At 42.5% G+C, this 13,870-nt stretch overlaps 1 protein-coding gene across 2 annotated transcripts in view; it reads right to left on the reverse strand.

Annotated features, from left to right (window-relative positions):
* The window catches only part of fras1 (Fraser extracellular matrix complex subunit 1), a 473,019-nt gene that overhangs the window by 212,977 nt on the left and 246,172 nt on the right, over positions 1-13,870 (reverse strand). For both annotated transcript variants that reach the window (XM_080191292.1, XM_080191285.1), the window contains exon 18: positions 7,804-7,977. In XM_080191292.1, the coding sequence (XP_080047418.1) occupies positions 7,804-7,977 (174 nt within the window). The remainder of the gene's footprint in view (positions 1-7,803; positions 7,978-13,870) is intronic.

Here is a 13,870-nt window from a genome sequence, read left to right on the forward strand (position 1 = left end):
ACATAAAGTTATGTCCACTGCAATCGCTTGACACTTTGATGGATTTGATTTTTCTTCCCCTTCCTCTTCAAGAGAAAATAGATGTTTTTTTTCTCTCAGTCTGATCTATTTCTCATCTGGCAAAAGATAGAATGTTAGAATCATAGATGTATAGAACAGAAACCCAGAGGCAGGTCAAGGTGGTTGTTCAATCATGCAATCATTATTTTTTGATTGCTTGCAAGATCTGATGTGTTCTAAAAAAAATTAGCAACTGAGAATGAATGCCTCAAATCATTCAGAAACTAATTTCTTCAAACAACGGCAGGATAAAAGACTTGTGACTTGTAACTCAGCAGAGTGAAGGTGAAAAATAATTCATAACCACGATTGTTGTGCTTTGAAGAAGGAAACCCTAAGGGAAGTACTTTTAATTCCGAGCAAGGATTCAATTCCGAGCAAGGATTCAATTCCGAGCAAGGATTCAATTCCGAGCAAGGATTCAATTCCGAGCAAGGATTCAATTCCGAGCAAAGGAGAGGTGAGTTGCAATTTTTTTGTCCTTTTACCTGTATAAGGGTAACATGGCAGCTAGGGCAGTGTCATGCTCCTCCTGCTAGATGTGGGCAATTAGGAAGCAATCTAGTCTCCATGACAACTTTGTCTGCAGGAAAGTGTATCCAGTTGCAGCTCCTCACAAACCACATTATTCGGCTGGAGAAGCAGGTGGATCAGCTGCAGAGCATACGGGAGGCAAAGAGTGTGATAGATACTAGTTACAGGGAGGTCATCACAGCACAGTTCAGATAGGTAGATGGGTGACTGTCAAGAGAGGCAGGCAGGTAGTGCAGGAATCTCCTGTGACTAATCTCCTTTCAAACAGATATACCATTCTGGATGCTGTTAAGAGGGATAGCCAGGCCTGTGACACCACAGCTGGTTCTGCTATGGGACAGGGTTGGGCAAAGAGCAAGCGAGCAGTGGTAATAGGGTACTCACTAGTTAGAACAGACGGGCATTTCTGTGACCACAATCAAGACTCCAGGATGGTGTGTAGCCTCCCTGGTACCAGGGTCAAGGACGTCTCTGAGCGATTGCAGGACATTCTTAAGGGGGAGGGTGAACAGCCAGAGTTCGTTCTACTATTGGTACCAGTGACATAGGCAGGAAAAGGGATAAGGTCCCAAGATGTGAATATAGAGAGTTAGGCAGAAGGCTAACGTGTAGGATCTCGAAGGTAATAATTTCAGGACTACTATCGGTGCCACGTGCTACTGAGAGTAGGAATAGGAGGATTAGGCAGATGAATGCCTGGCTTAAAAACTGGTGCAGGGGGCAGCGATTTAGATTTTTGGATCATTGGGATCTTTTCTGGGGAAGGGCTGATCTATTCAAGAGAGACGGGTTACATTTGAACTGGAGAGGGGTTAACATTCTGGCTGGAAGATTTGCCAGAGCCACTGGGGAGGGTTTAAACTAGTTTGACGGGGGGGTAGGATCCAAAGCAGTAGGGAGATAGAAGAGAAGTTTAAGGACAGCAAAGAAGTTAAAGAGAGCACATTAGTTAGTAAAGGCAGTGTCAGGAATCCTAGTACCAGACGGATCAGGCAAAAGCAAGACAGAGAGCAAGGGAAGTCCAGATTAAACTGCATTTATTTCAATGAAGAGGCCTGACGGACAAGGCAGATGAACTCAGGGCATGGATGGGTACGTGGGACTGGGATATTATAGTAGTTACAGAAACATGGCTGAGGGAGGGACAGGATTGGCAGCTTAATGTTCCAGGGTACTGATGCTGAAGGGAAGATAGAACAGGAAGAGAGGAGGGGCAGTTGCACTTTTGATTAGGGAAAAATCACATCTGTACTGAGAGGGGATATATCCAAGGGTTCAGCCACAATGTCTATACGGGTAGAACTGAGGAATAAGAATGGGGATATCACTTTGATAGGGTTGTACTATAGGCTGCCAAATAGCGGAAAATTGAGGAGCAAGTATGTAAGGAGATTACTGATAGCTGCAAGAAAAATAGGGTGGTAACAGTCGGAGATTTTAATTTTCCCACATTGACTGGGAAAGTCATAGTATTAGAGGGCTGGATGGAGAGAAATCTGTTGAGTGTATTCAGGAGGAATTTCTCATTCAGTACGCCCAACTAAAGAGGGGGCAAAACTTGACCTCTTCTTGGGAAATAAGGAAGGGCAGGTGACAGAAGGGTAGTGAGGATCACTTTGGGACCTGTGACCATTTTTCTATTAGTTTTAAGATAGCTATGTAGAATGATAGTTCTGTCCCAAAATTAAAATTCTAATTTGAGGCATGGCTAATTTTGATGGTATCAGGCAGGAACTTTCAAAAGTTAATTGGGGGAATCTGTGGGAAGGCAAAGGAACGTCTGCTAAGTGGGAGGATTTCAAAAGTGTATTAACCAGGGTTCAGAGTAAACACATTCCAGTGAAGGGCAAGGCTGGCAAAAATAGGGAACCCTGGATGACTCAGGATATTGAGGCCCTGGTCAAGAAGAAGAAAGAGGCATATGACATGCATAGGCAGCTAGGATCAAGTGAATCCCTTGAAGAGTATAGGGGTATAGGAGTAGAGTTAAGAGAGAAATCAGGAGGGCAAAAAAAGGGACACAAAATTATTTTAGCAAATAAGGCAAAGGAGAATCCAAAGAGCTTCTTCAAATAAATAATGGGCAAAACAGTAACAAAGGAGAGAGTAGTGCCTCTTATGGATCAACAAGGTCATCTATGAGTGCATCCACAAGAGATGGGTGAAATCCTAAATGAATATTTCTCATCAATATTTACTGTTCAGAAAAGCATGGATGTTAGGAAACTTGGGGAAATAAAAAGTGATGTCTTGAGGAGTGTACATATTACAGAGGAGGTGGCGCTGGAAGTCTTAAAGTGCATCAAGGTAGATAAATCCCCAGGACCTGATTGTATATCCCAGGACATTGTGGGAGGCTAGGGAGAAAATTGCGTGTCCCCTAGTCGAGATATTTGAATCATTGATAGTCACAGTGAGGTGCCTGAAGATTGGAGAGTGACAAATGTTGTGCTTTTGTTTAAAAAGGGCTGCAGAGAAAAGCCTGGGAACTACAGGCCAGCGAACCCCACATCTGTGGTGGGTAAGTTGTTTGAGAGATACGATCTACAGGCATTTAGAGATGCAAGGTCTGATCAGGGATAGTCAGCATGGCTTTGTGAGTGGAAAATCACGTCTCACAAATTTAATTAAGTATTTTGAAGGGGTAACCAAGAAAGTAGATGAGGTTAGTGCAGTTGATGTTATCTACATGGACTTTAGCAAGGCCTTTGACAAGGTACCACATGGTAGGTTGTTGCATAAAGTTAAATCTCACAGGAGACAGGGTGAGGTATCTAAATGGATACAAAATTGGCTTCTTGAGAGAAGCCAGAGAGTGGTTGTAGAGAGTTGTTTTTCAAACTGGAGGCGTGTGACCAGCGGTGTGCCTCAGGGATCAGTGCTGGACCCACTCTTATTTGTCATTTATATTAATGATTTGGATGAAAATATAGGGGGCATAGTTAGTAAGTTTGCAGCTGACACCAAGATTGGTGGCATAGTAGACAGTGAAAAAAGTTGTCTCCAATTGCAACGGGATCTTGATCAATTGGGTCAGTGGACTGATGAATGGCAGATGGAGTTTAATTTAGACAAACGCGAGGTGACACATTTTGTTAGACTGAACCAGGGCAGGACTTACTCAGTTAATGGTGAGGCATTGGATAGGGTTACAGAACAAAATGATCTAGGGATACATGTTCATTGCTCCTTGAAAGTGGAATCACAGGAGAGAAGGCATTTAGCATGCTTGGTTTCATCGGTCAGAACATTGAATACAGGAGTTAGGAATCTTTTTGAAGTTGTACAAGATATTGTTAAGGCCACACTTGGAATACTGTGTGCAATTCTGGTCACCCTATTATAGAAAGGATATTATTAAACTAGAAAGAATGCAGAAAAGATTTACTAGGATGCTACTGGGACTTGATGGATTGAGTTATAAGGAGAGGCTGAATAGACTGGGACTTTTTTCTCTGGAGTGTAGGAGGCTGAGAAGTGAGCTTATAGAGGTCTATAAAATAATGAGGGGCATAGACAAGGTAGATGGTCAATATCTTTTCCCAAAGATAGGGGAGTCTAAAACTAGAGGGCATAGGTTTGAGGTGAGAGGGAAGAGATACAAAAGTGTCCAGAGAGACAATTTTTTTTACACAGAGGGTGGAGTGTCTGGAAGAAGCTGCCAGAACTAGTAGTAGAGACGGGTACAATGTTATCTTTTAAAAAGCATTTAGGTAGTTACATAGGTGTGATAGATATAGAGGGATATGGGCCAAATGCGGGCAACTTGGATTAGCTTAGAGGTTTCAAAAAAAAGGGCGACATGGACAAGTTGGGCTGAAGGGCCTGTTTCCATGCTGTAACCCTCTATGACTCTACTCCCTCCAATTCTCAAAAAGCTATGCATGGCACCTTGGGTAAAAACCCCTGATCTATCACGTTGCTGACACTATCATGGAGGCCAACAAGCTGGATGTCTTTTTTCCAGAGACTTTTCAGTAACACAGGATAGTTTGCTTTCATCCCACTGAGACTTCATTGGCTTCAATGAGAGTCAAATGGGCTTGAGAACTGATCCACTGCTCTACTCCAGGGGCCTTTCACAGTATGAAGCAATGTAAGTAAACAACAGTGTATTCTTTCCCTCACAAGGAATCGTCAGTCTGATGTCTGGTGCATATAAATCAAAGTCAAATTCTATGAAAGTTAATGGCTGTGATCCAGATTTTATATATAATGCAACATACATGGTGAAGGCAAAATACTGCAGAAGCTGGAATCTGAGACAAAATCAGAAAATGCTGGAAAACCTCAATAGGTCTGACAGCATCTATGGGGAGAGAATGGGGAGAGCTCTGACAAAGGGTCATCTAAACTCGAAACGTTAGCTCTATTCTCTGTCTACAGATGTTGTCAGACCTGCTAAGATTTTGCAGCATTAAGTGAAAGTCAGGGACATAAGAAATGCAGATAACATGTATTATCTAGATAGCTCCTTTTAGTGCAGTGAACATCCCAATGAGCTTTGCAGGAGTGTGGAAGCTTTGTGGTGCAATGGATAGCATCCTTGCTTCTGAGCCAGAAACTCCAGTTTTGAATCCCACCCCAGGAATTGATGATCAAGGAACCTGCATTCATAATGTGGCCTAATCAGGTTGAGCATCAACCTGCGAAATCTTTCCAACATGCTAATGGCAGGATGCAAGAGCAGGAGAGTCTCCTGATTGGCCATGCCTGATGTAGACTGGCACCTCTCAAGTTATAGACATCTGGCGACAGGCTTGCAACTTGTTCTGGGAATTATTAGCTTACGGAGACAGACAAAAGTCTGCCTTAATGCACCATTAGGTGCAGAAAGAGAACTGGTTTGGATGGATTGCACGAGTGGACAGCAAGATGAGGAAGGGCCCAAAATGCTCTTGAAGCACGATTTTGAAGTCTAAGGGTCTAGGAAAGCAGTTCTGGATAACGGTGACAGTTTTTAAAATTCATTCATGGAACATGGGCGTCGCTGGCTGACCAGCATTTATTGCTCACCCTTAATTGCCCTTGAAGTGGTGGTGATAAGCCCCTTTCTGCATTGCTATGGGTTGACCCACAATGCCATTAGCAGGGGAATCCCAGGATCTTGACCCAGCAACTGTGAAGGAATGCCAATTTATTTCTAAGTCAGGACAGTGAGTGGCTTGGAGGGGAATTTGCAGGTCGTGGTGTTCCAATGTATCTGCTGTCCTTGTCCTTCTAGATGGAAGTGGTTGTGGGTTTGAGAGGCACCATTTAAGGATCTTTGGTGAATTGCTGCAGTGCATCATGTAGATTGTATGCACTGCCGCTACTGAGTGTTGGTTTGGAGAGAGTGGGTGTTTGTAGATGTGGTGCCAGTCAAGCTGACTGCTTTGTCCTGGATGGTGTCAAGCTTCTTGAGTATTGTTGGAGCTGCATCCATCCAGGCAAATGGGGAGTATTCCATCACACTCCTGGCTTGTGCTTTGTAGTGGATAGGCTTTGGGAAATCAAAAGGTGAATTACTCACCGCAGTATTCCTAGCCTCTGACCTGCTCCTGTAGCCACTGTGTTTATGTGGTGAGTCCAGTTGAGTTTCTGGTCAATGGTAATCGCAAGGATGTTGACAGTGGGGAATTCTATGATAGCAACACCACTAAATGTCAAGGGGCAGTGGTCAGAATGTCTCTTATTGGTGAAGGTCATTGTCCGGATTTCCATGGTGCGAATGTTACTTGCCACTTGTCAGCCCAAGCTTGGATATTGCCCAGATCTTGTTGCAATTGAACATGGACTGCTTCAGTATCTGAGCAATCGTGAATGGTGCTGAACATCCCCACTTCTAACCTTATGGTGGAAGGAAGGTCATTGAAGACACCTGGGCATCAGACACCATCCAGAGGGACTCTTGCAGAGCTGTCCTGGAACTAAGATGACTGATCCTCCACAACCATCTTCCTGTATACCAGTCCTATATGACTCCAAGTAGCGGAGAATTTTCCCCTTGATATCCCTTGATTTCAGTTTTGCAAGGGCTCCGTGATGCTACACTCAGTCAAATGCAGCCGTTGTTTTCAAGGGCTGTCACTCTCACCTCACCTCTGGAATTCAACTCTTTCATCCATGTTTTAACTAAGGCTGTAATGAGGTCAGGAGCTGAGTGACCCTGACGAAACCCAAACTGGGTGTCTCTGAACAGGTTATTGTTGAGCCGGTGCTGCTTGATAGCACTGTTGATGACACCTTCCATTATGGGGTCATCAACAGTGAAGCCCAGTCACAGATATCACACAGATTATTGAAGGAGTATGGAAAAATTGCTTGTATTGTTCTCACTTTCAGAATAATTAAACAAAAAGTCACAGAGCAAAGAAAAACATTAAGTACAAACCCCAAATTTTAAACTAAGAATTAATACTGACTATAACCAAGATTTGTGAGTATATAATAAAAACATTTTATTCACATAAAAGTAATTAAATGTTTAAAAGTAATGTTAGTATTTATATTTAATGTTTGTTGTGTGGAATATCCAGTAAAGAAATATTGATTCTAAATTTCTAGCTGCTGTGATTGATTTTAACTTTCTGTCAAAGCTCGGTAATTACCATCAGTCCAATGTAAAAGTGTCTGACCTTTAAGGGATGCTATTTGGGAAGGGGAGTGGGGGGGCAGAGAATGGTTATCACAGGAGATTGGTTGGAATTGTGTACAGGGCTACGTGAGATAATACATTTTTGTGTATATGTGACCTTGCAAAATTCAAAGAAGCCAGCTTTCAACATCTGCCATTAGTTTTTTTTTCATCAATAATTAACATTAACTGTGATACCAATACATAGTTAGGATGTATTACGTTACACCAAAACTACTACTGAGTGAAACAGGCGTGCGACGAAGGCTCTCTTATGTCCCTGAAAACTGATTGTATATCTTCATTCTTTGAGGGGCGAATTGTTGTTGAGTAATTTTTTGACAAGTCATTAACTTTTGTGAAGCGCAGCAGAAAATCCTCCTGTGTCAAGAAGCTAGTCACAGGCATTGAATATTTCACGTATATGAAACTATTAAATAGTAATATCTTCTGTAATTTAAAAATAAAAAAAATCCCCGTATAGCAGAAACATTTCAAAACTGTACTGTCAAATATGATAATATTAAGTATCAATATGTCCTCAAATCTAACTGAATCAACTAAGAGCATTTTATCTGCCATGATGCACTTACCTGTGCATACTTTCTCACTGTTAATGTAGAAATGTGGTTTGCAATCAGTCACACACTGTCCATATAGTATTCCATGGCCATCCTGATGAATCTGAATAACTTCCTCCAGTTTGAGGCAACTAGTACAGTCTGACTGCTTGGGGCCTACACAGGCACGGCAAGGATGGCTACAACCTTAGAAAGGATAAAGTAACAATGAAGGTGTTTAAAACTTCAATTATTTTTATACAACTAACACAATGCTGCTTCATCAAGTTCTCCTATTGACAGATAACGGTCAAGGATTGCACCTGCAATTCTCATTTTCAGCTCATCATTTATAAAAGCAAATGGTGGAGATCAGCTTTTCCTCCTGCCCAAAAAACAATTTTGACAGGCCACTCAGCCGGGCTGCTATCCAGCATCCAGGACAAAGATAACACAGCAAGCCTGAGGTTGTGCCAGGTTCAGCAGCACATTGATCACGCTGTTGGACTGGCCACTAGAGGTCTGGATGAATAACCCAGAGTATTGGGAGTTCAATGCCGACCATGACAGTTCGAAAAACTGGGTTTAGTTCAAAAAAAATCTGGAAACAAAAACCTGATACTACTAACATTGTTAAACCCTAACTGGTTCACTGATATCTTCTACAGAAGGAAATCTGCCACCCTTGTCTGGCTGGCTGAGAGATTAGTCCGGTCCTACACCAAATTGTCCTCTGTAGAGTCCAGCAAGTTGATCAGTTGCATCAGATGGCTACCAGCAATTCAAAGCGAAGGGAGACTTGCGCTTATGTAGTGCTCATGACCACTAAACATCTCAAGGCGAAATCTAGCAAGAACTTATGGCAATCTAAAATTTAAATGTTTGCCTTGGTTTAATCAAAATAATTAGAATTTGAATAAAATTAAACTTTAGACTCCATTTTTTTTACTGCTAACAATGCATATTTTTAAAATTAGTATATTGGTCCAAGTATTCTTTCGTATTAGTATAGTAATTAGTATTGAGGAAAACAATATTCTCTGATCCTATGGAGGAAATCATAAAGAAACTTTCATTGTCCACACATGTGCACTTTAGAGTAGAAAACCAGAAGTTGTTGTCAGAGATACCCAGCTCCTTCACAAATGCATTGTAAAAATTCATGCCAATAGGTTTAGCATTGCAAGGCATGCAACGGTGTGAACTTAGGATACTTGCTCACTGGTGCCTCACTGAAGACGCCATAAAGTGTGCATTCAAGAGTAAGTGAATTTACAATGGCATGATAATGAACAATTACTACAGAATCACAGAATCCTCCAGTGCAGAAGGAGGCCATTTAACCCATCGAGTCTCCACAAACCACAATCCCATCCAGGCCCTATTCCCGTAACCCCACGCATCTACCTTGCTAATCTCCTGGACACTAGGATCAATTTAGCATGGCCAATCAACCTAACCCGAACATTTTTGGACTGTGGGAGGAAATTGGAGCACCCGGAGGAAACCCACGCAGACACGGAAAATGTGCAAACACCACACAGAGAGTGGCCCAAGCCAGGAATCGAACCCAGGTCCCTGATGCTGTGAGCAGCAGTGCTAACCACTGTGCCACCGTGCTGTGCCACTATCCCAAACAACTTTTATTTGCAGCCTTATGATTTCAACTGCTAGGTCATGTTGAAAATGTTTAAAAAATAAAAAAAACACTTTTCTTTTCCGGTGTCTCTCACTTACCAATTCATATACAAATTAATTTATACTTTCAACTTTGTGAGGCAGAACATTCATGAATCTAACCCACTTGTAGTGGAGGGACAGGTAGCCAGCAGTGGGTCTCACAAAGAAATCAGCTTTTCCTTGGCTGTTTAATGCAGCGAAAAGTGGAAGAGGAGTTTACCTGGGTATTTATAACAATGTCAATTTTGTACTGCATATGAACTTCTAACGAATCCAGGATATTAGTTCAAGTCTCCATTGTCAAGTCATCTTCATTGTTGCCTTCGACATTTCAAATGGACATTAGCATTGAGAAGAATGGAATGACCAGAATGGAAGATAAGCAAAAGGTATGAATTAAAAGGAGGGATTTTTAATTGTGGGGATGATTTTTGTCAGGGTTTTGGGGATGGGGAGGATGTGCAGTAGAGTTAGCATTGAAGTGCCATATTGATTCACACACTTCAGGTTATCTGAAACCTGTATGAGTCCATCACAGGCTCCTCTGGTATCCAGGTAAGTGGCTGCAAGCACTTCTTCCTCCTTTTCCTTCATCTCTACCTCCCAAAAGAATGCTGAGCCATCAGCACCTTCCTCCTCTTGTAGCTCAATTCCTCTCTGTAGCAAAATGTTGTGCTGGGCACAACAGACCACAGGACACTCATACCAGTACGTACTGACAGGTACCGCCGGATCTGTCCGGGTGCCTGAATCGTATCTTCAGTAACCCAATGTTTGCTCTTGGTCATGTGGCTCAGGTTATACTTTTCTGCTGCGTCACTGGTGGGCTCTTCACCAGAGCTCCACCTCCTTAGAGGGCAACTCTCATGTCCAATGAACCATCAGCACACTCTGTTTGGGGATGCAAAAGCTTATGAGAGATGTGACTGGCGCAAGATGAAGGCATTACAGCACCTTCCTGAATATTTTGCATAGACGTGCATGAAAAGCTTCTGAAGATTACATATCGGCCAAACATTGATGGAATGGAATCCTCTTTGATTGATAAATATTCATGATTAATCTGATGGCATCTTGATTGCCACATGTGTGCAGTCTATGACTCCCTATACCTGTGGGAAATCAGCCACTGCAGCAACGGCGACAACCAATCTGGTTCTGAGTAGCCTTATCAGCAGCAAACTGGAGGTAAAATTGCAGCCTTAGCAAATACAGCATCTAATCCCTTAAAGGGGGTATGGTGTTAGTTTAAACTGCAGATTAGGTTGAGGACAGCACTGAAGTTAAAGAGAAGTTAAATGGTAAAGGCAGTGTCAGCAATCCTAGTGTTAGACAGGTCGGGCAAGAGCAGGGCAGGCAGCAAGAGAAGTCGAGATTAAGCTGCATTTATTTCAATGCAACAGGCCTGACGGGCAAGGCAGATGAACTCAGGACATGGATGGGTAAATGGCATTGGGATATTTTAGTATTATTGAAACATGGCTAAGGGAGGGACAGGACTGGCAGCTCAATGTTCCAAGGTAGAGGTGCTATTGGTAAAATAGAACAGGAGGTAAGGGAGGAAGGGGAGTTGCGTTCTTGATAAGGAAGAACATCACGGCAGTACTGAGGGGTGATATTTCTGACGGTTTGCCCACTGAGTTTATATGGGTAGAACTGAGAAATAGGAAGGGGAAGATTATTTGATAGGATTGTACTATAGACTTCCAAATAATCATTGGGAAATTGAGAAGCAAATATGTAAGGAGATTACAGATAGCTCCAAGAAAAATACGATGGAAATAGTAGGGTATTCTAACTTTCACAACATTGACTGGGACAGCCATAGTATTAGGGCTTGGATAGAGAGAAATTTGTTGAGTGTATTCAGGAGGAATATTTCATTCAGTATGTGGATGGCCTGACACGAGATGGGGCAAAACTTGACCTCCTCTTGGGAAATAAGGAAGGGCGGATGACAGAAATGTTAGTGAGGGATCACTTTAGAACCAGTGACCATACATCTATTAGTTTTAAGACAGCTATGGCGAATAATAGGTCTGACCCAAAAGTTAAAATTCTAAATTGGGACAAGGCCAATTTTGATGGTATTAGACAGGATCTTTCAAAAGTTGACTGTGGGAGCTTGTTGGCAGGCAAAGGGATGCTAGTAACTAGGAGGCTTTCAAAATTGTGTTGACCAGTGTTCAAGGTAAGCACACTCAGAGTGAGCACATTCAGGGTAAGGGCAAGACTGGCAGAAGTAGGGAACACTGGATGACTAGGGATAGTGAGACACTGGTCAAGAAGGAGAAGGAAGCACATGACATGCATAGGCAGCTGGGATCAATTGGATCCATTAAAGAGTATAAAGGGTGCTGGAGTAGAGTTTTATGAAGGGGTAACCAAGAACATAGGTGAGGGCAGCGCAGTTGATGTTGCCTACACGGACTTTAGCAAGACCTTTGACAAGGTACCACATGCTAGGTTTTTGCATAAAGTTAAATCTCATGGGATTCAGGACGAGGTAGCCAATTGGATACAAAATTGGTCTGACGACCGAACACATAGGATGGTTGTAGAGGGTTATTTTACAAACTGGAGGCCTGTGATCAGTGGTGTGCCTCAGGGATCAGTGCTGGGTCCACTGTTATTTGTCATTTATATTAATGATTTGGATGAGAACTAAGGGGGCATGGTTAGTACGTTTGCAGATGACACCAAGATTGGTGGCATAGTGGACAGTGAAGAAAGTTATCTAGGATTGCAATGGGATCTTGATCAGTTGGGCCACTGGGCTGCTGAACGGCAGGTGGAATTTAATTTAAATAAATGTGAGGTGATGTATTTTGGTAGATCAAACGAGGGTAGGATTTACTCAGTTAATGGTAGAGTATTGTGGAGAGTTATAGAACAAAGAGAACTAGGGGTACAGGTTCATAGCTCCTTGAAGGTGGAGTCACAAGTGGACAAGGTGGTGAAGAAGGCATTTGGCATGCTTGGTTTCATCGGTCAGAACACTGAATATAAGAGTTGGGACGTATTATTTAAGTTGTACAAGACGTTGGTAAGGCTACGCTTGGAATACTGTGAACAGTTCTGTTCACCCTATTATAGAAAGGATACTATTAAACTAGAAAGAATGCACAAAAGATTTACTAGGATACCACTGGCCTTTGATGATTTGATTTGATTTCTTACTGTCACATGTATTAGCATATAGTGAAAAGTATTGTTTCTTGCTCACTATACAAAGCATACCATTCATGGAGAAGGAAACAAGAGACAGCAGAATGTAGTCTTACAGTCATAGCTTGGGTGTAGGGAAAAATCAACGTAATGCCAAATAGGTCCATTCAAAAGTCTGATGGCAGCAGGGAAGAAGCTGTTCTTGAGTCAGTTGGTACATGACTCAGACTTTCGTATCTTTTTCCCAATGGAAGAAGGCAGAAGAGAGAATGTCCGGTAGCATGGGGTCCTTAATTATGCTGGCTGCTTTGCTGAGGCAGCAGGAAGTGTAGACAGTGTCAATGGGCGGGAAGCTGATTTGTGTGATGGATTGGACTACATTCATGAGCTTTTGGAATTTGTTGTGGACTTGGGCAGAGCAGGAGCCACACCAATCTGTAATACAATATTCTATGGTATTTCTGTAGAAGTTGGTGAGAATCATAGCTGATATGCCAAATTTCCTTAGTCTTCTGAGGAAGTAGAGGCGTTGGTGGGTTTTCTTAAATTTAGCATCAGTACAGGGAGACCAGGACAGGTTGTTGGTGATCTGGACACCTAAAAATGTGAATGATTTGAATAAAAAGATGAGGTTGGATAGACTGGGACCTTTTTTCCCCTGGACCGTAGGAGGCTTAAAGGCGGTCTTATCAAAGACTATAAAGTAATGAGGGACATAGATGAAGTAGATAGTCAACATCCTTTCCTGAAGGTAGGGGAGTCTAAAACTAGAGGGCATAGTTTTAAGGTGAGAGGGGAGAGATACAAAAGGGTCCAGAGGGGCAATTTGTTCACACAGAGGATGGTAAGTGTCTGAAACTAGCTGTCAGAGGTAGTAGTAGATGGGAGGGGGGCGGGGGGGATACAATTTTGTATTTTAAAAAGCATTTACACAGTTGCATGGGTAGGATTGGTATAGAGGGATATGGGCCAAATTGGGACTAGCTTAATGGTAAAAACTGGGCGGCATAGACAACTTGGGCCAATGGGCCTACTTCCATGCTATAAACCTTCATGACTCTGTAACAAATGTACTTGTGGACATCAGATTCCTGGAAGGAGCAGGAAGCAAAGAAATTCAGGACTGTGGGGATTTTGACAGTTGTTGGCATTGTGTGCCCAAAAAGTTAACTGGGAAGTAAACCTTATTCCAGAAAGGTACAGATGCCAGCAGCAGCCTGTCTGAAATGCATTCTTTCTCAGGTTTGACAAG

This window comes from Carcharhinus amblyrhynchos, chromosome 1 (assembly GCF_965287045.1).
Source record: "Carcharhinus amblyrhynchos chromosome 1, sCarAmb.v2.hapA, whole genome shotgun sequence".
In the NCBI taxonomy this organism is placed as follows: Eukaryota; Metazoa; Chordata; class Chondrichthyes; order Carcharhiniformes; family Carcharhinidae; genus Carcharhinus; species Carcharhinus amblyrhynchos.